Here is a 22,785-nt window from a genome sequence, read left to right as displayed (position 1 = left end):
CATGGGTCTACTTAAGATTCACACAAAGGCAGAAGAAGATGGCCACTTATTTTCTCTCCAACACACACACACACACACACACACACACACACACACACACACACACACACACACACACACACACTTTTTTTTTCTTAGTTCACTCATGAGCAAACATTTACACATAGCTGGATACCAGTGGACATTCCTGCAGATGTGTGCATTCCACTTGGTATTCCCAAAGTCAAGCTGGCCTCTGGAAACGTGTTTTTTGGATTATTTATAATTTTCTGGCATTTGTTTAATCGAAGAGCTCTGATCTGTGTTTTCCAATCAGATTTTCTGCTTGAGTCAGAAGCTGATTATCCATCTGTACATTTGCTCTAGTATCCTCAGACACGAACATGTTTCAGTTGCTGGATTTTCCTTTGGTACCAGGATGCTCTGGGATGAGGAAAGGTTCTAAAGCCAGATTTGCTCCCTGGTGCTTGGAGGCATTTTTTTTTTCCTGGTTAAATTCAAGCCTGCATAATCCCTTACAACACACTGTTTTGTGTGTGTGTGTGTGTGTGTGTGTGTGTGTGTGTGTGTGTGTGTGTGTGTGTGTGTGTGTGCTAAAGTCTAGAGTCTATGTTCTGTTCACTCTGTGTATATTGAGTAAACAGGAATTTCACCTATTTTCTTTTCCCTCTTAAAAGAGTTGCATCAGGGTTGAATATATTACATCACATAGGAAGGACAAAGAGAAGCACAGTGCCTCAAACACACTCCGATACAGACAGAAGTGCGCTGAGTGTAAGCTCTTCATTGGGAATTGCATCTCCATCTGGTGCCTCTGGTCTTTAAGGAAAATGGGGACAGCAAGATAAAAAAAAAAAAAAAGCATTGTTCCTTAAGCCCTCAAACCATACTATCCGCTTTCTTTATGTAACTGTTCCTGTCTTGTTTTCCATAAGGAGATTCCTCCTACTCATTTTTCCTTGCCCTTCGCATCTGTTCTCTTCCCTTTCTACAACCACTGTGTGAATTTGCTCTCTCTCTCTTAGCAAAGCCATTTTTCCCTCTCTCCCTCTGTTGCTACTATTTTCCTTCCATCCCCCACCTGTGGTGGTGTTTGCTGACAGCCTTGTCAGAAACTTTGGATGTTTATAGATGGACAGTAATGGTAGCTGCACAGTGTGCATGTGCACGAGGTTGACACATGCACATTGACAGTGTGGTGTCTATTTATGCGCTTTGCTTATCTGTGTCTAGGCCCCATGTGTGTAATCATGTCAGTCTCAGGGGAGTGAAGATGCAAGCTGGTTATATGCTTAATGGCTGCTTACAGTAAAAACCACAGTGGCACCAGAAATGTGCTAAATGTTGCAGCCTTGTGAGTAAAGATATTTAAGGGCACACCACTCTGCAATTTGACTTCTTTATTGGATATTTATTATTAAATGTTTTCTAGTTTCCTCCAGCCACCTGAATAAAACAGGGGATAATACTGGTCTTTGCTTGTGGAAGTTTGTGCACAATTCGATGAAGTTCAGAAGAAGAATCCTGATGACTTAAAAAATGGCCAGACCTTCCGTCCAGGGTGACATTTGTGGGTTTGAGGAAATTGTTTCAACAACTGTGGGATGAACTGACAATAAATTTGCGCAGAAATTTGTTTCCTTTTCAGGATGAACAGTTGCCAATTTAATGATCCCTTCATTTTTCCTTTTTGCCCACCAGTTGGATTTATCACATACTTCAAAACTAATAACACTTCCATCAGCTGCACTTTGTGGTAATTGCAAATGTTAGCAGAAAAACATACCAAACTGCTCGGAATAAGCATTTTTACCTTGGGAAATATGTTAGCATGTGGAAAGGAGCTATTCAGAGTAGCTTTGTGCCAAACCTGTGTGTAACCTAATAAACTTTGTTTGATGACTCACCAAAAGCCACTTGCATGACTGGAGAGTTACTGTGTACTTTTATGAATGGGAACCAAAGCTGATAAGGCATGCCATAGACATCTGAGATACTTAAAATACAACTTTGGGTTTGGCTTGAACTTTTTACTCGTTGAACTTCTTGCCAGTTTAAACTTTTATGACACATGCACTATGTGGGGGGAGAAAAAAAAGCTACTGGGCCACATTACACCTACAGGAGCTGCTCAGCCATAGAAAGCCATTGCATGAAGATCCCGGTGCACAGATTTTTTGCCAATGTTAATGAGTCTAACAGAGCACGGGCAGTTTTTACACACTTGGCAAACCTCATTCTGTATCTTTTGCACAATCTGACAATTCATGGCTTTTGAAATTCTTCCACAGACAGTTGATTGTGTAATAACAGTTGATTGTGTAATAACTAGAAGGGAAGAAATTTTGCAAACTGACTTGTTGCGATGATGGCATCCCATTACAGTATCGCGCTCAAGTCTGTTGAGCTCTTGACAACTACCTTTTCTTTCACAAATGTTTGTAAAGATAGACTAGGCTAAGTGTATGATTATTATTTTTTTATACACCAGTGGGAGTGGGACTGAAAATGTCTAAATTCAAAGATTAAGCCATTTGGCCCAGTACTTTTGTCCATATAGTGTAATCTGAGAGTTCATCCAGGAAGTATTTGTTTCAAAGTTCCTGAATTCATTACTGTTACCAAACGGGGAGAGAGATCTTGACAAGACGTTCCAACAGTAGTTCAAACTGAGAAAATCGGGTGTCACAGAAGAGTGGGGTCAGTATGTTTACCATTAGCTGAGTTCCTGAAGTAGGGCTACTAAAGCGTTTGCTCTGGCTTGAAGAGTCTTCAAAAGGACACTTTAGCCCCATCCTCATTCAAGTCCACTCATCAATTTAAAAACCCTGACATTTCCATTTCCTCTCCGTCCGTTCTCCAGACCGCTGTGTCACCAAGGGCATGTTTCGGGGCACTGGCTCGGCTTGCGCCCAGTCTCAACATCCTGAATTGAGACATGTGAAGGCGTGGTGTCAGTTGTGTCATTGAGGTTTGTGGGTGCACGGTTTAAAAACTTTGTATCAGCTGTCACAGGGTTTTGTGGGAGCAGAGGAAAGCCAAGTCAAAGCGCTTCCTGAAGATGTCGAGGGGGATGCACCCTTTGGCCTTCGGCTCATCAATCTTGCGTCTGTCATCTATTCCCAGTTCTCCATTGATGCTGTCAGAGAGTCAGGGAGACGATGCAGCGCTCGTTTGTATACAAGCTTTTTTCTGTTTGGTGGTCTCGTAGTGAAAATTAGTTAAGAGTGGAAGAAGAGGAGAGAAATTTCTACTTGAGGAAAAAAATGTGTCAAGCAGACTAAATTTTGCCCGACCTATCCCACCCCATTGCAGAATACTGTGGTCTCCTCTTTAACAAATATCAAACCCAGAAAGAGCAATAATATGTTGGCAATGCTCGTGCAAATCTAAAGCTTTATTTATGCGATCAGAGAACTAGCCATGCTTGTAGTCGTCACTGCTTAACATAATCAGATTATTCTTTTATACAGTAGTGTAGGGGGCCTCCATTATAGTAACTTACCAGGCAAATGCTAATGAATCTGCATATTTGGGTTGATTTAGCTGACCTGGATTCATTCGAGGGGAACATTTATCTCCTTGTTCTGAGATAGTTTGGGACTTCTCCAGCAACAATGTCCATTCAGCTTTAGTCTTTTTTTCCCCTTGTTGTGTTGTCGATATTTTCTTGCGTTTTTTTTCTGAAGAGAAATTTGATTCTTTTTAAGAACCTGTTGAAACGGACCCAGAGGCACATATTGAACTCTAGTCAAAGCAAGTGAAACTCTAAGCCGAGTTTAGAGGACTGTGTGAATAAAGCTGGTCTACTCGTGTAGGAAGAATTAATTCAGCCTGTTTTCATTTTGCTCAGAGAAGCGGTGCGAGGGAACCGACTGGAAAGTGTTGTGAATGGAGGCCCACCCATCTGTTTCAGGGACAATAAGAAGATTTCTACTTTCATTCTTTAGACTAAAAAAATCGTATTTTTATGCACTAAAAAATAAAAGGGAAATAATTTTCCACCTGGCTGCATATTATTCCCTAATGTCTGTGTTATCTTTATGTTTCGTTAGTGATGCACAACACCAGGGCTGAGACTGTGCGAAACTTCATAAGCTCTTTAAAAAATATCAGCTCAGGGTTTTTCCTCATGAATACTTTTCTACAGTTCTTTCAACTGTGGAGTTTCACTGTTTGCTACTTTGACTGTTCTTTCTAGTGGTTTAGAGGATACTTGATGTACTTTTTAAAGTACTGACCAGGATTTTAGTAACGTTTGAAACAATCTGATGCACTGAGTGGCAGCACAACAAACAGCTACGCAGTCCAGAGGAAGCAGATGGGTTAAGAATTTAGCTTTTAATAAGAAGTTCACGAAGTAGACAGTGAAGCATAACCAAAAGGTTGACCTTTAGTGTACATTTACTGCTCCTAGAATTCTATTTAAAGTACTGTGCAAAAGTCTTAAGGCACTCATGTTTTAATATATTATAGTAAAACAGATTAGGCAAGCTTTCTTCAAGTTTCTTTTAACTTTCTTCAGGAACAATTCCCCAGGTTTCTGGAAGGATATTCCAAAGCTCTTCCACAAACTGTTTTTTGCTGGATTTTTTTTCCTATTTCTTAAGGACGTGGCTTTCAGATACTGTTCATCTGCTGCAGATAGTGTGACATTATTTTTTTATTTTTATGTGTGTAGCTTTGAGGCCTGTCACTTCTTGCTTGTTCAGTTTCCTCAGATTCGTTCAAAGGTTGCACACCAAGAAAAGTACCTCGTCTTTGGCATTTTTCTCAGCTCTAACTGAAGATGACGTGCTTTTTGTAACAGGCTGCTGGTAACAAAGTGCCTGAAGATTCCTAAATTGTCATGTGTAGAGACAACACTGGTTCTTTGAGTTAGGTGCCTTTTTTATGCTTGAGTGATTCAGAGGTCAGTGTTAAGTGGCTTAACAAACAAAAAACATTCCTTGAAAGTGCTGCGATACAAGGACTCGTCTGAAAATGAGGGGAAAAAGCAGCCAGTGTCCAAAGACAAAATCAATCAATCAAAGACAAAATCTGGCTTCTTGGAAGGAAAATTTAAAAAAACAAACAAACATAAAACAAGGGTGGCTCAAGACTTTTGCACAGTCCTGTACACATTTATTGTCAGATTAAGGTGTTTTAACTGTGAACCTCTGTCTTTCTTTAATTCACAGAATTAATACCATTCCCAAGAGCCTCTTCTGAGCTTTACAGTTCAGTGTTAACATGCTAAGCTAAGAAAATGGCCATTGTCATTGTATGGCATTGTAGCATTTACCTCAAAGCACTGCTATGGCAAAATACAGCCTGAAAGCTGTGGACTTAAATTTCTTTACTAAAACTTATGAAATTAAAGGAACAGATTTAATTTAGCGTTTTGTCTGATGCAGAATTAAACATTTTTGTCGTTTTATTAAAGTGATGATTCTTTAGAAATTATGCAGAACAGAAGTTATAAGGTTTTGAGGCTTGGCCGTGACGGATGAGATTAGCACACACAAAGCAAATAAAATTCAGTGTGGAAGAGCAAATACTTCTTTATTTACATGTGGTTGTTTGACATGCAAGGCTGGAAAGGAAGTGGAACCTTAGCTGAGGTTAATGGTCATAACTGGCCGCTCACTATTGGTTCTAATATGATATCACCATGATAATACAGTCTTTGTGGATATTTAAGTTGTTATATAATTGTTTTGTCTTTTTAAAAAATGATTATCCACACGCGTGCGTGTGCGCGTGTGCGTGTGCGTGCGTGTGCGCGTGCGTGCGCGCGTGTGTGCGTGTGTGTGTGTGTGGCTTTTGCTTCATCTTTCTATAAATGTTATTTACTGTCATTCTGAATATACAACATGGTTTGCATTGAATCATCACTATATCTGTGTCACCATGGTCTAAAAAAAAAAAAAGACCTAGCCACATTGAACCTTCTTCCTCTTGTAGGCTCTCACACACTACATGAATGTCATGTCTGATCTCTCTGTCTTCTTCCCCCCCTCCCTAGCTTGAGAATTTTATAATTCTCTCCGGAGGAAGAGCGTCGCATCCTTTAAGGATTCACAGGTCAGAAACTCAACTCCTCTCCCTCCTTCCCCTCCCTGTTTGCTGTGCAGACCAACACTGCACTGCTCGCTGGCTTGCAGGCTTCAACACGAATGCTGCATGCTTCTCCAACCTTCTCCAACCCCCTTCCCCTGTAACCACTTTGGGGCTTTACTGTTTTTTGGTGTGTGTGTGTGTGTGTGCGCGTTTCCCTTGCATGATCTCACTTGGACAGCCTGATTCTGATTTGAATCCTTTTGTTTTTGCAACTTCCTTTTTTCCCCCACCCATCATTCCCTTGTGCTTTCCTCTATGAGATTCGGTGTTTCTTTGCTTTTCCAGTCGTGATTCTTCTGTTCTGCGTCTGCTTGGAAGCAAGTTATCGGTCTGCGTTGCCTTAATTACTGTTATCTAATGATGCATGTAGTGACGGGTATTGTGTACACATGCAACTAGCTTTTCACTCTGGCTTTACTCAGGCCCCCCCAGACAGCAATTGTCCAGTCACAGCTTAGCTACCGTAACTAGGCACGGCAGGTCTGTCAAGCTTTGAATTTCTCCATATGCCAAAGTGGTGTCCGGGTGGCTGAAGATAGACAGACAGAAACTTGGCACCTGAAAGCGTTTGGAGGGTGGTGTCTTTTTATCAACTTTCTGAAACTTGAACAGGAGAGCAGAAGTGTTGTTTTGGTGCTCTGCATGTTTAAATGCTAGCGTGCCCAGCTTCACTACCTTTCTAAGCAACTTTCAAAGCTGTGTTGAGCTTGTGGGGTTACGGTTTGCAAGAGCAGCAGAATCACCAAATGGGATAGAAGATGCAGGTATACTAAAATTAGTAGCCATAGCGTCTTTTTCTCTCGTCTCAAAACCAGTAAAGCAAGAATAAACTCTTCTTTTGTTACTTACAGACCCGTAAGTAATTGTTTGAGCTAAAACGTGTTCATTTATAATCTGAGACCAAAGCTAAAAAGAAGTAGTTCATTTTTTTTTCTTTTTAATTTTCATGAAATTAAATGTTTATTTCTCTTGAAAAATTCCTCACTCAGTGTTCGTTCGTTCTGCTCGTCCCTGCTCCACCTGCAGTGGTTGCAGACTCGACAGACTGTTTGAAAACCACTTCCCTTAAGAAACTGCTAAATGTGAGAGTGAATGTTTGAACCACAATCGCCGCAATTTCATCTCGGCTCTAAAACGTACACAAAATACACAAAGTTAGCGTTCCAGGTAGGGAGGCCTGACGAGATAAAGTCTGAAAACATCAGCTGGCAGCATGGAGTGAAGTCACAGGAGCCTCGCTCCCAGCAAACTGTCAGTACAGGATGCGTCGCTCAGCCACACTCGATTATGAAAAGAATCCGAACACCTGTGGGATGTTTGCTTTTCCCCCTCAGCAGCTCGAGGCCTATCAACATAATGCAGTTTCCAGCCGCAGCCATCAGCCCGCACCTCTTTCAGCTGTTGTGATCAACACCAAAAGTGCTTAACAGAAATAGGACTGATTAGCAAAGTGTTGACAAATGTTCCGCTCACCAAAGACATGCATTAAAATGGTAGTTTATTCCTGTAGAGGTAGTTTTAAATCAGCTGTGATCTATTACCGAATTTGTAGCGTTACAATCCATTTGGTGAAAACATTCGTTTTTGTGGGGGGGTGTTGTTTCTTAAATCCTGTCCTGTTCGGCAGCTTTTTGCTATCAGAATTATGATCTGAATGCACTGTTGTGCCAAACACACTGCTTTTCCGAAATGAGCTCTGTAGGCTCCTCTTGTTCATGTTTCTTTTATACATTTATTTATTATTGTTATTTCAGTTATTATGTTATATGTATACTTTAGATAGGACAACAGTCACATGATAAAACTATCTACAGTGTGCATAAGGCCAGGGGGCGTATGGCGGTCAGTTGAATATTTAAACATTTGTTATGATTAAAGTCAGCTGGTGACAAATGGACCTTTTGTATTGGATTTATTTTTAATCTGCTACTTTCACTGTAAACTGTGTATGCGCCACTTGTGAGAAGTGAACACTTGACCTAATTCTGCAGGCCAGATCACGAGAAATTGGTGTGAGAGGAGTTTGAAGTTTTTCTCTTGGCTCCGTGTTTATCCCTCTCCGAGTGCTGCGAAGGAAACGGTGAAATTGGTGTTTTATGTACTGGTTTGCCAAGTTCAGGAGGACACACTGTTAGTGTTGTGGCATCCTGTGGGCGATGGGATGAGTTTTCACACAGCACTCCAAAGGAGGGTTTTGTCTATGCCGGGCCAAAATTACCACCGTGAAATCAGTGCCTGCTGAAGAGTGCTTTGAGAGAGAGGCAGAAGAGAAAGGGGTCCTCTTTAAAGGCGGAAGAAAATATAGCAAGGTTTCAGTGATGTTTACAGCTAATTTTGAATGTTCCTTGACTGGTGGGAAACTGCAATTTGGAAGATTGTTTGTTTGTTTTGGATTTACCTTATTGCACTCTTTAACCACTTAACAGAAAAAGTCATTAACATGTTGGCTAACATTAGCTGATTTAAAATCCAGCTGCAGAGAAGTATCCCACTCTGGGTGCTGAAGTCACCTGCCCTTTGCTGTTGCTGTTTTAAAAAGGTGGGGTTTTTTGTTTGTTTCTTTTAAACTACAACCAATGCAACTACCATTCACGAGCTTGGGACCTTCAGCTGGGCTTCCCAAAATAGTCTCACAGTATGTGCCCCATCACAGCAGCCTCAAGGAAATTACATCAAGTGAAAGGTTTATGATTTTACTGCGAGCGGTGGCTTCTGTGTGACCCCAAACTATATTATAGATTGAAGTTATTCACCTCAGACAGAGTGGCAACACTTAAAAAATTAGATGGATTCTCAATGCAGCACTTAGCATTTCTTAATAGTTTGGTATTTTGCACTGTGTACCAATAATATTACCATTGCTGTATTAAAAAAACAAACTCTGAACACTTGTAAATAATGACAAAAAACAGCAAATTTCAGATTTGTAATATATTCTCTTGGTGATCACCAGAAGTTCCTTTTTCTTTTTGCCAGTACAGATGTCAATAGTAAAACTCCTCCACTTTTTCCCTCCTTTTAATTAAAAGAAAAAGAGCCTGGTGATTATGTTTTCATGTTAGACTACAGAGGCACATTCAGTACTTGGACAGAGAACACCACACAGTAATCCTTGTTCCTCTAGTTAGCTTACTTCACTTGCCTGTATGTTTATAGGGAAGTTTTTCCAGAGCCATGTGACTTAGGGAAAGGGCGTGTTGTTTTTAAAAAGCTTGCCATCGGCAGACTAAATATACCCTTTACTGGACCTGACCCTTCATTTGCCTTTGCTGTGGCCACTTTAGGTCGACAGGCTAGCTCAACAGGGGCCCTACAACTAGTAATTATATAGGAGGGTTTCCATTTTGCGTCCCCTGTATAGTGTTGCCTTCACACAAGCTCTTTTCCTCAATTTAGACATTTGGGTTGTCATCGATGGTTTACCTAGAATTTAATTCTACCTTGTTTAACTAAATGAAACCCAGAAATTATGGGTTTTTAGCCTGTTTTTGGTCAGAAATGAGGACAGTGTACACTTTGTCAACATTCAGTCTTAATGTAAATGGATATAGTGAACCCTGCTGATACATCCTGCTGATAATCCTTGATCTTAAAGCGCGCCCCCCCCCCCCCTCCCCCAGCACATCCCAGTGAGATCACCATGGACAATGTAGAGTGACTGCTGTATCATCTGTTTCAGTTTTAAGATGATTTTTTTCTCCCATATGACCAATAGTCAGCTGTGCCGCAGAGGTCGTACAGCTGTTCACTGGCTTTCAGAGGACTTTGTTAAATTAATGGGGCTTTTACTAGGTGGCTTTGTAAGTCTGAGCTGTAGGCTGAAGTCAATCCTCAGTGAAATCCAGATGGCTTGAACCATAACTACAGCTTGAACTGCTGTGCTGATTTATCCTGAAAAGTTAAGCAAATCGCATCCAAGTTAATCACATCAAAGTCTGTTTGCAGGATTGGTGGAGCAATACTTCATACATGTCTGACTGTTCACTTTGACAAGCACAAATCTTAGCTTGAGAACCAGCAGTTCAAGTTGAATTATTGGTAAAATGGATACTGGATACACTAAATTAATAAAGTTTAATTAATTCAGAAAAATAAGGCAAGCTTATAGGAGTGAGCTACAACAGCTGGGTTAACTTTGAGTAATAACTATAAACATAAAGGATCACTCATATTAACTTAATCCGGTTGTTCAGTGATGACGTGACGAATCCTACTTCCGGGTAGGGCTGCTCGATTATGGCAAAAATGATAATCACGATTATTTTCACTGAAATTGAGATCACGATTATTTGACGATATTTATTTCGTCCGCCAGAGCTTATATTATTTTTTTACATGCTGTAGTGCCATTTGTGGGAGCATTTCAAGTTGCTATACATCAATACAACTGTTATAGCCCATATTTTAAAAATGTGTATGCATTAAGTCCATAGTAACTACATTAATTGCAAAAAAGTGCAATAAACTACAAAAAAAATTGAAAATCGTTTTTGTTTTTACATATATTTCTACTTGGAGAAATTTAAGAGGTTTATCCCTCAAAACTTTAAATACAAAAAAGTTGCAAGAAATCCTATGATGCAAATCCTATGATGCAAATTTGCAAAGAATATGCATGTGCATCAAAATAAATTTCCAGCAGTGCAATTCGAGTTCTAAGGCCTACAAGTAAAAAAACTACATTTTCCGCAAAAATGACGTCACTTGCGATAGTTCACGTTGGTCCTTTTCAATGTGGGAAGTGTTAAGAACAGCTGATCGGATCGGCAAAGCGTGTTTCTGGAATATTATGTTTTTGTTCCTGCAAGCGCTTTTTATGCAATTTTTGCAAAGCTATATGTGGAAGGAAACCGTGACCGAGGACAAGCTGATGGCATAAGATGTAAGTACAACTCCTCCGGTTTCATATGGAAAAATATTTATTGTGCTAGCTTAGCGTTCAGGTTCTACAGGGATTTAAAAATAGTTACACAAAACGAGCATGCTGCTCTGACCGGCTTTAAAGGTTTAACAATAACAATGTATTGAATAATGACTTTAAAAAATAATATAAAATAGTGTGCAAATACTGATAACAGTGCAAATGTTTGCAATATAAGAAATAAATGAAAAATGTAAACTTTGCAGTGTTGCTCTGTGGTGCAGCTACGACACCATAGCAAAGTTTACACACTGTGTCTACTTGATCCACGTCTGACTCCGCGAAGCCATAATGTTTCCACACCACTTAAGTTTTTTTTTTGTTTACCTCTCTTTTCAACCAACGGCAGTCCACTCCTCTCCAAATAACTTCTGCTTAGCTTTCCGAGCTTCCCTCGGGTCCTCTTAATTGTTGTGACGCGTGTTCGAAATGCAGAGCAGTGCGCTTGATTTGCCACATGGAGCAGCGCGAGAGTAAAGCATGAGGGAGGGGCTAATAATCGGCTCAGTCATTTTTAATGATCGTTGAAAGCCCAGATCGTAATCGTGATTAAAATTCGATTAATTGAGCAGCCCTACTTCCGGGTCTAAAGTAGTCTGCGTTTAATATGGCTTTTGTGTTGTTAACATGTTTAATGTTATGTATTTTCTTCTATTTAATCTCCAAAAACTTCTAAAACAGTCAGTGATCACTGCTGACCTCCCTCGGCTTTTATTACCACTAATCATTTATTTAAGCTCAGTTTTTAAAACCTTAGGATGTAACTACAGCCCAGCCCATGCAGCAGTATATGAATGACTAACCTCGTATTGTGGATGGATTATCTCAGTTGTTCTCCTGGCTGAAGTTTGGTCCTTTTACAGCATCCTGCCATGCGATTACATTTGTTCCTGACCACGAGAACACTCACGTTAACTTTTATTGAGTGTAAAAAAAGTTAGCTTGTTTATATTATGCTAGCATAGCTGTGTCGCTAGCGGTCACGTAGCGCATCATTATATACCAGCTAGCCCAACTTCAGTAACCCTACAAACGTCACTGCTGTTTAGTTTTCTGTTTTCATTTATGTTGGAAGTGATAACAGAGCTGTACGTTTTAATTTGTTTCCGAAACCCCGCAGTCAGGACATGCTATATTGTATTTAGATAGAAGTTAGCTCGCTAGCTTCTAACTTCTAACTCCGTTAAATGTCATAAATTCCGTTTTCATGGATGCCTGGATGTTAAACTCAATTGTTACACCTGGTAGAGCAGAACGCTGATCATTTTATTAAAGATGAAAGACTTTAGACAGTTTTTCAACTCTCAGTAATGCCATAGTGATCGTTTGATATATGGACCTGCAGCGGAGTTTAGGCCCAGACACGGCTAGTGATGTCAGACTTAACGACCGGATACAATGTGACAAATTACAGGAGTTCTGTTTCAGTTAATTGGAATCACACACCTTAGTTCCCTGAATAAAAAATAAAAATGGAATCAGGAAATGTTCATGACAGCCCACAAACATGAAACCACATTACAAATGCAGCATAATTAAAATGGAGATCCTGACATTACGTGAATTGTTATTTCAACTTTTCAAATTAATAGAAAAGAGTAGGTGTGCAAAGGTCATTATAGGCTAGCAACTAGCTGTGAAATAATGGACATTCTCCATGTTTTCCAGTAGCCCAGAACGCCGTCTTTGTGTATTAATTGTACTTCTGTTGCTGCCGCCCCAGACACATCTGGCCAGTTAATGGATTGGATGTACTCATGTAATTCATAGTGACACCTTTTGGTTCGCTTGGAAATTTTTCTCTGTGTGAAAAGAAACCATATCACAGGGAAAAGGTACAACTTTACAAACTCCTCAACTGATTCAGACCCGAGTAAACAAACAAGTGCAAACCTGTATTAACTGTTACCTTGATTTGTTTTTTACCCTTTGATTTGACCTTGATAATTGCACTCAGTAGACCAAAAAAACCGATACCCTTTGGAGGTCATCTTTGTTTCCAAACAAACTCCAGAGCAGTTCAGCCTTGATCTAATCTTGATGTGACACGAGTACATGGTGTTGGCTGCAGATTTAGCTGGCCAATATGGCCAATAAGCAGACTGAATGCTTTCACGTGATTGGTAGTGACTCATTTTGGTTCACGTGGAAACCAGTTCAGGGAAAAAAGATGCACGTTAACAAGCTCATCAACCGATTTGCACCAGAGTAAATAAACTCTAGTTTATTTAGTTTAAATGTCCATATATAAATTCAGTAAAAAACAGTCCATATATTTAAAGCGCGAGATGTTTTACAAGGAAAGCATCTTTAATAAGATTGTTATAGCCCTGTAATGCTGAATCAGTGCTGTAGTCTTTTAAGATGACTCCCATTAGTGTGGGGAAAACATAAAACAGGGGACAGAATATATCTTTGATCATCTGATCGAAGCGTAATAGTCAGCTGGAGCCAGTAGCGTGTCTGTAAAGCCTTGGCCATCTCAGAATGTCAAAATCGGTTCATCAGCCTGCGAAGCTCACGCAACCCAAAACTCAGATACAGCTGGCAGTATTTTAAGATGGGCCCCACGGTCCCTGTCAGGTTTAATAGGAGCAATTTAATGCCTACGGATGGCATTATCATGTGTGCATGTGAGCAAGCTCGTGTTTCTGCCACATCTATTGCTAAACTCCTTTTAATCTGTAAATGACATTGAAGCAGACGTCTGTCCCCATCAGTGTGTCATCCTCTGTGGTCTCTGTATTTTGTTTCAAATACAAGACCTCTGGCTTATTTTTTTTTTTTTTTTAAATACAAATATGTTTCACAATAGCACGACAACATACAGCTGAAGTTATTAAGAAATACCTCGGCCATAAAGAAAACCAGATGGTTTTGAAAGAGGAGAAGAAGAGAAACAATTTTTTACATTTTTTCTTGCTGGAACCAAAAAAAGAGGTTGAAAGACTCACTACTTCTCCTGCAGTATTGATCAGACTTTAATCAAACTTGCACGCAGTGATAATTTAATGGTTCTTCGCTTAAGGTCAAGGTCACATTAGGCATTTCATGTGCAATAATATGTGAAGGATAATGTGTGGTGAGCTAATAGGTCACCGATGCGGTTTAATCTAAAAAATGACGAAAGATTGGAATGCAAATTGTGAGAACTGTGACTTGTTGAAGACATCACCCATTGCTTTAATGAGGTCATCCTCACAACAATGCACAATAACTTCTCTTCTACGATCATCCCATTGTTGCTAGATGACATAAAATGATAGGGCAGGTCTATTAGCAAGCCCTGTGCAAAGCTGCCTCGTTATCATGCACTCTTAGTGCTGCGTTATCATTATTCCCACAGCTGGGTGGATACTGTACAGATGGTCCTGCTGATTACGTCTGCCAAGAAGGGTTTGTGATTGGTTTGTTCTGTTTGTTTCACTGTCTGTTAGTGGCATTACTTGAAAAGTTGTGGACTGGAGTCCACAGCTTTTTGAGTATTGGAGTTGGAGATTGGCCCGTGCTAGAAGTGTTCTGGGTCCGGAAATTATTGGAAGGATTCTTTACTGTTGTGAGATGGGGCGTTATACTGAATCCTGAAAAAAGACATTCTCCCCACAAAATGAGCTACTTAGAGCACATTTCCCATTACACAGTTTTTGTGCGTGGTTAGGCACATTGGTGTAATGGCATCAAACGGAGCAGAAAAAAATGAGTTGCAGGCTCTTGACGTCCTGCGGCAAAGGAAGAAGAGCATCTCTGTGCATTGATGCTGATGATGGGTGAGTGCATGGAAATAGATCCAGCAAAGAGGGGAAAAAGAAGTGAGGAGTTGGAGCTGTTGGCAGGCACTGAATGTCCAATTCCCTCACGTCACCCTCGACTGCGCTCTGAATCTTTGCCCCACTCTCTGCTCACAGGATGCGGAGCCTCTTGTCTGCACTCTCTGCATTGGAAATGAAGCGGCAAGTGGCAAAGCTGCCATGTGTGGCTACGTGACAAGTCGGCCTACCGTTTCATTAGAGAGTTAGATGTCAGCCTGTTCTTCCAAATTGATCACGAAGGATGAGTCGGGGTCTTTGCTGACTCAGCTCCACCTCAGACACGGATCACAACAGAATCTATCGCTCACAATCACTGAGTGAGTAACTCACAAAACTATGGCAGTAAAAAAAATTTCTTCTGTTAACATACCCATTGATAGCGGACGTCTACATGCATTACTACAAAAAGTTGCTCTACAGACAAAAAATGTTGACTACTTTAACATTGGAGTGTATAGAGATTGACTCACTACTGCAGCAGTGTTCGAGTGGCTCTTTGAGGAACTGCAGTTTTTAAAAATGTTCACTTTAAACACACAAATTAAAAAACAAAAACTTGCAGCTTGTTTTCCTCAAGTGATTGGGTTAAGCAAAATAAGAAACGGAATAAATCAGCTAAATAAGATTACACATCTTTGGTCCTTTAAAAGAAGTGCAAACATACGTTTTACTTTCATTTAAACTGACTTGAATTTGTTATTTCTTCTCCTTTTACTTTTGCTCAGACATTCAAAGTTCACACTGCAGATATGCTCAGCTTCTGTTTCTGCCTCTCTGTTCTCAGTGGGCCGCCTGCCAATATTAGTGCCCATTTAACAGCACAGTGCTGGGAACCCCAAGGCCCCAAGCAGGTGTCAACCTCCCTGCCCAGCCAAAGGAGCTGAGAGGGGAACACAAAGGCCTCAAAGAGACTTGCCAGCATGGTAACCGTCTTAAATATCCCCGGCCAGTATGGCCACTCCTCTAAATCTCAAAGCAGGAGAGAGTAGCTGCCAGTATGCGCTTTCTGCTACTGTAACACTGACTCTCAGAGGGTTTTGAAGCTTAAACTTTGCCTTTGACTCGGAATAGTGATGGGCGGCATCGGGAATGCACAGATGGAGCATTAAACGTATTTGGAGGCTTTCATTTATGGAATTTGGTATGAGAGGATATCTTTCAAAGGCACAAAAACCAAAAATTCAGCGTGCCTGGGGTCTTCAGCACAGATTAAGCATTGTTATCTCGTCCTTTCACACTGTTGTTATGTCCGTCCTTTTTGGTCGAACATAGACAGTCTCAGCTGCGCTCATCCAGCAGTTTGTGTTATCTTAATGGGATGCATCCAGAGCTCCTGAGCTTGTGTGATCTTTGAAAACACTAGTTTGGCTCTGGGCTTTCCTCGTGGGTAAGCTGCCCTGGCATTTAGACATTGGCAAGGCTGTAGAAGACCGGGATGAGAGGGAGAAGTGATGTCTCTCTCTCTCACTGTTCATTGTTGGCTGCTCTGCAGTGATGATGTGGATGTGATGGGGGTGGTGGAGTGGGAGTAGAGTGGAGGCTACTCTCATCTTCAGTAAACAATAGGTCCTTGTGTATTTGACCCCCTCTTTAGCAGAGTGGAGTCCATGGCTATGCCTGAAGCCGGGATGGAATTCCATCTTTGCCAGATTAGGTTGGTGGAAACCTTCCCCCCCCCCGAAAAAAAAAGGGGGGGGGACCTATTATTAAGAGGGCCATGGCCTCTGGGGCCATTTGTTCTCATTTAAAACCAAATCAATAATCAGTTATTATCCTGCCTCTTTTTCTGCAGCTGGGGGTGGGCTCCATTGATTGGCTGTATGTGCTGCTGTATGATGCATCACCCCCTCCCCCGAATAACTAATTACTAACCTATATTTGAGTTGAATGTGACATAATGGTGCTTGTAGGTCATTAAAAGGTAGTTGACAGTGATTTATCTGTTCTTTGAGCTTAAACGATGTTCTATCATTTTAATTAAAAGGTCTAAAATGAGGACAAACGACCCAATAAAACATTTATGCACATTTTGCTCAAAGTGGCGCCTTGTGGGTATTCACCTGAAATTTAATCCTTATCTTACGAGACATCTGATAACCCTTAATCGCATTCCATGCGTGACTACTCCACCCGTTTTTTTTTTATTTTGGTTTTGGTTTGTTTGTTGCGGTGTTGTATGGGTGCTTCCACTTCATTCATCGTGCCGTTGTGCAAACCAGAAAAACCGGCTTTGTGATCAATACGCTTCCGTAGGAGACGACTGTGCAAAGCACCTGACCCACCTGCTTCCTGTTTACTACAACAATACTGGCTTTAGTTGAACATAACACAGGGAATGCAGGCCTCAGTAAGCAGTCTGCTCCAATTATGTAAAAGAAGGGTTAAATGAGTGAGACAAAGCAGGGTACCAGCGAGTTGCACGCGCCCATCCGCCAACAGGGCTCTGGTGCTTGAGCTTTGCAATTGCATTATGTCCGTTAATCACTTTGAGAGGTAATGTTGTTTCCGTGTTAATATTTATAAAATAAAATCAGGTAAACCAGCTTCCATTCATGTCAGAAAGAGTTTGGTTGGCAGTCATAATATTGACCTCAAATCTTGCATTTTTTTTTTTCCGTTTTGTCCCCTGCAGAGCAGTAAATTTGGCAATCGCTGCGTGTTTTACAAGCAGGATTGAGAACAGATTTAGAGATTTATTTTAATATTTTACTTAAGCTTTAAAGCTTTGCTTTTTTACCCCAGCTTTGCTGCTGACCTAAAACTGCCAACTTTGAAATGTGGGTTTGTTGAACTGTAGGATATTAACCATTTCAGATTTGAAGGAAGAATCCCAACAAAAAGACTGAACACACCAGAGTATTATTCGTTATGCTAACATGACACAGCATTTCAAGGAAGAGAAGCGGCGGCAATGTGTGACTTTCAAAGCTCAGAGCTGCACACAAAAATATGATTTGTTTGGGTTTATTTCTTGTGACAGTGTCAGCCACCTGAGACAGGCCTGGTAACGTTTACATTTACGTAAATGGCACACAGAGCAGCTTAATGGAGGCTTTATCAGGCTCATCCTGAGGTGAAAGCAGCAGGCCTGAGCTGTTAGGAGGAAGACTGATCACAGCGATCTCCAAATTGACAAATGGAAAAGAACATCCGGATCTGATAAGAGCTGGTAGCTGCCAGGAATGCTGTCATCAGTCTGGTCATTGTCGTCATCCTCATCATCATCATCATCATCGCCCGAGGCAAGCGGATACACCTGTCTGAGTCTTCAACAATAACGCGGTGCAGGATGGCACGTCCGTCTGCGCACAACAACAAATGAAAATGTCAAACTGTAATTCACACCAAATCACACACTGCATTCTTCCTTAATCTTCCGGATAGGGTGTGTGTGTCTGGTTTTGTGCTTATTTTTAAAACAACAACAACAAACTTTTCTGTTACTGTAAGTCATATTAGATCGTGTGCAGCCTCTTCATTCTGTCTCCTCCTCACTGACTCCTCTGATAGCTCATTCAACTTCACATTTGTTGTTCTTCTTTATTTAACCGCACAAAAAAGTCTTTCAAGTGCTGCAACTATTTGCCAACAAGTGATCGAATCATTTTGTCAAAGTTGATTTTTGATTTCTGATTTGTTTGTGTGCTTGTGTTGTGTGTGAGGATGAACCCTGATAGCTTAGCGGGAGGGAACTAGAGTTGACACCTGTTCCCTTTTAGCATCTGTGCCGCTTGATACGATCTGTCTTTGGCATGTGATGAAATGCTTTGTCAGAACGGGTTTTTGCGCGTGGCTTTACTCGCTGTCTTTGTGTGTCCCTGCAGAGGAAACTTCACAGTTCCAAAGTTATCAGAATCTAATATGGGCTTTGGGGTGCTGGGGGTGTTTCTGGGGCTGCTCCTGGAGGTTTCCACACACGGGCCCCACGGTGTGCCTCGCACTTCCTGGAGACATCAAGGTAAGGCGTGAAATAACATGCCGCTGGCTGGTTATTATGATAGAATCAGAGAATGTAAGAATGTAATGCTTGTTAGTCTGAAACACGAATACGTGATAAAGATCATTCACTTCAGTGCTTGGTGAACTCAAACTGCACTCTCTGTATTACTTTCTAATATATCACAGCTCTGTTATAACTTAGCAATCTACTGTGAAGCAAAGACGTCAACATCTGTCGCCTAATTTTACCTTGAGACAACCTCACCACAGACCCTCAAGTTGGATCCCTTTTTGTGTGTGTGTGTGTCAGGCAGAAGCTGTTTGCAAGCTGCCGTTTACAGAAATAGCTTCAAGTAACTCTGTCTCTGCAAGAGAACAAGCGCGGCTCACCCTTTAACCATGTTTCTCAATTCGCTGGGTCACAGTCACTGTTTCAGTCAGTCAGTGAGGGTATTTGCTTTCATGGTGGCAGTGTTTATGACCTGGCACCTGCAACATGAGCCCACTTGCACCTGGCACAACCATCCAAACACAAACTCTTCCCCCCAGGTTTTCCCATCAATCACAACGCAAAGTGTAATGAGAGTTTTCATTTATATAATGTTAATGCAGAGTACCCAGAGATGCACAAAGGTGTGACTCTAAGATGTGATTATAAGTGCTAAGCAGCTGTAGGGATGCACTGTAATGCGATCACAAAAATTGCTTACGAGGTGGTCTGGGGCCTTTTTGACCACACTGTAAACGCTGATGTGTCCTGATGACTCTGTAACAGAAAATTTGACTTCCCTTTTTGTTTTGGCCTTTTTTCAAGATACAAGGGACTTGTCTTGCCAGTATCTCCAGCTAGAATGCCCATACATACATCCATGGATCCTTCCTTTCATCCTTTTTAAAACCTTTCGTTAGCCTCACTTGTCGTTGCTGACTGAACTGATGCAACTTGGTCGGTTACAGCACAGAAAATAGTGTTCTGCTGGCCTCATTATCTGTCATTGGTTAATGTTCCTGCTTACATGTGTACACTTGAGTCCCTTTAAAGTGTATTAAAGTGTGTTGCCTTATTCTCCTGTGTGTGTGGATGCATATAATTCCCGATTATTCCTGCAAACCTAGTTTCACTCAGCCGGCTAAAGAATGCACAGCTGTGCACAAAAACAGCCAATGACGCAATAAAGAGCAACCGGACTTTCCAATGTTTCCAGTATTTGTTATCTTAGTTTCACCTTAGTTTCACACGGTTTCGAGTATCTCTCAAAACCGGGTCTGAAACGTTTGGTTTATTGAACACCTTCTGATGCATAAACTGCAAATAGACAGCGCACTGTTTTGTTCCAGGTCCTCATCCAGCAAACCTCTCAGCTATTAGGACGGGGAGAAAACAACCTCGCTCAGTACAGCTACACAAGCCTGGGTGTGCGACCTGGCCTAGTTCTAAAATTTTGGGAATCATAAAATAAAGTAAAAAATGTAGTGAGCTTTATTCACTTACTGCTTCATGAATGCTTGGTTTCACATAGGATTTTATTCTCTTGGATCTCATCTGTGCTTAATATGACCAGTTCTGGCTGTGAGCACAGCAGTGCCAGCCACATGCTGTTCTAATTGGGCAGCCAATCAGAAGAAAATTGGCCTAAAGAAGGAGGAGCTTAAAGCGACTTGTTTCAGATAGTTGATGAACTGAAAGGCTCCACTAATACAGTTTAAACTGAACGAAGATTAGTTTGCACTGTGAGTCATGCAAAGCTACTGTAGTAGAGCCCAAGAATCAAAATAAGGAGCTTATTGCAGTGAAACTTTAAGCTGTTTTTAAGTGTTTTTGGCCACAGAAACACCATAAACACAACGCTGACAGTTTTAGAGAATGATAATGTCCAGCAACAATGTACCTAAAGTCGTGTGTCTGGGTCCACGATGAGTAAAAGTCCATTTGATCTCCGTTTAGCTCCACCTTCAAAGAAACGTCTCGCTCTTCAGCTACTTAATGTTCGACCGTGTTCACCTACTAGTCACTAATTTAAACAGAGCAGTGTACAGTGGGTATTAGCACTTTGTCCCTTGTGACTGAATGTGAAAGCTGAAACTGTTGTGGCTTGGTTAATATTTATTTGCCTGCGCGTGGGTCCATATCTCAAAGCAGCTAGTTCTACTGTACAGATGCTCATTTCAACATATCAGCCATATCAGCTGTAAATTAAATTCTGACTACAGTTAAATACAGATGTTATTGAGTAAAAAAATGGTTTATGATGATTTTTTTTTTTCTGCTAGATTTAGATCTGATGGAGTTTTCAGAGCCGGGCATCTTCAACTACTCCACATTACTGCTGAGTGAAGAAAGGGATGCGCTGTATGTGGGAGCAAGGGAGGCCATCTTTGAGCTCAGCAAGAAGAATGTGAGCGTCAGAAACAAGAAGGTAGTTAAATCTTAAACGATTCATGGTAATGCATGTGGAGGGATGTTTTAAATAATCTGGATTATAATATTTTTTTACTTTATTCCTGTTTGTTTAAGGTTCCGTGGCCAGTTACAGAAAAATCTATGAATATGTGCACGCTGAAAGGAAAATCAAAAGAGGTTAGTTTAACAGCTCTTACATGCTGGGATGCATGCATGGATGCTGCTCTGTCCGTCTGATTAGAATTTGGCAACCGAAGATCAGTGTGACCTCCCAAAACACTGGTTTGGTGACGGTTCAAAAATGTATACTCTGATGACAAAGAAAAAGACAAATTTCTGAAAGACAAAATTAAATAACTGAAGTTATGTAATTTAATTTTGAAAATGTCTAACATTAACTCTAGACGGGCGAACTGTAACCACAAGGTCATAATTCTCCTTTTGTTTTGTTCCCTCTTCTTTCAGAGGGAGTGTCTAAACTACATTCGAGTGCTCCAAGCAGTAGATGACACGCGGCTGTATGTCTGCGGCACACACGCCTTTCAGCCTCAGTGTGATTACTTGGTAGGTTAATTTTCAACCGCTCTTTACCCAGACGCCGTACTTCACTGTTTAAACTCACTTATTAACACCGCCGCCTCATCTCATAAGTAATCTTCTCTTTCAGTACTTTGGCAACTTCTCACTTCACGGTAAACCCGAGGACGGCAGAGGGAAGTGCTCCTTTGACCCCTCGCAAAGCTTTACTACTGTCATGGCTGGTGAGTTGAGGCCAGCTCTTCTCTCATCTCATTTCATAAAGTGCTTATTTTGGTTATGGCTGCAGTGAAATTCATAACAATCCCCTTTGTTTTGTTTTGTTTTTTTTAGAGAAGGAAAATAATTTTCTGATGTTTTATTCTCTGTTTTCCTATCAGATGGAGTGCTGTACTCGGGGACAGCTTATAATTTCTTAGGCAGTGAACCGATTATATCCAGATACTCCCCAACCCAGTCTCTGCTGAGGACAGAGTACTCCACATCATGGCTTAATGGTGAGTTGAATGAACTAAACGATTGTCAGGCTGTTGGGAGAATAGCTTTTAAAAATGTGTTTTGAAGGTTGAGAAAACATCTTGTAGAAATGTCCCCCGAGTGCCACTGACTCATGTTAATGGATCTGGATTGATCGAATCCCTTCTTTGCTGCAGTTTATTGACCTGTTGTTGCAGCATCACTTTCACATATGTATTTTGTTGGTTGGCAAAATACATCGACTACAACACCAAGAAAAAAAAAAATCCTCCTTCCTCTTGTTAATTAGAGGCCGTGTAGAAAACACAGCAGTGCTTTTAACTACACGGCTACCAATTTGTGACTGTGTGACAGATCAAAGCTGAGTAGGCCTCAAACCAGTGAAGTATCAACCTGTCATGCTCCCATGTTAACACGCAAACACACACACACACACACACACACACACACACACACACACACACACACACACACACACACACACACACACACACACACGCTCAAAGATGATGATGAAGAGTGACACAGCTGGCCTTGGCTCTTTTATGATATTGTTGCTGATATGAACACAGCATTACACGTCACCAGAGGGAGATCCC

General features: G+C 41.0%; 1 protein-coding gene across 10 annotated transcripts in view; it reads left to right on the top strand.

Annotated features, from left to right (window-relative positions):
* Positions 1-22,785, top strand: part of sema4d (sema domain, immunoglobulin domain (Ig), transmembrane domain (TM) and short cytoplasmic domain, (semaphorin) 4D) — a 41,188-nt gene that overhangs the window by 9,321 nt on the left and 9,082 nt on the right. For 7 of the 10 annotated variants that reach the window (XM_026173610.2, XM_026173607.2, XM_080304204.1 and 4 more), the window contains exons 3-8: positions 18,657-18,790; positions 21,043-21,188; positions 21,287-21,349; positions 21,638-21,736; positions 21,840-21,933; positions 22,090-22,206. In XM_026173610.2, the coding sequence (XP_026029395.1) occupies positions 18,657-18,790; positions 21,043-21,188; positions 21,287-21,349; positions 21,638-21,736; positions 21,840-21,933; positions 22,090-22,206 (653 nt within the window). Of the gene's footprint in view, positions 1-6,007; positions 6,067-18,656; positions 18,791-21,042; positions 21,189-21,286; positions 21,350-21,637; positions 21,737-21,839; positions 21,934-22,089; positions 22,207-22,785 lie in introns of all 10 variants that reach the window. The other 3 variants (XM_080304205.1, XM_080304206.1, XM_080304207.1) reach the window with 1 other exon arrangement.

The sequence above is a fragment of the Astatotilapia calliptera genome, chromosome 7, assembly GCF_964374335.1.
Source record: "Astatotilapia calliptera chromosome 7, fAstCal68.1, whole genome shotgun sequence".
Classification (NCBI taxonomy): Eukaryota; Metazoa; Chordata; class Actinopteri; order Cichliformes; family Cichlidae; genus Astatotilapia; species Astatotilapia calliptera.
The sequence above is the reverse complement of the archived record's forward strand: the minus strand, read 5'-3'. Positions and strand labels throughout refer to the sequence as shown.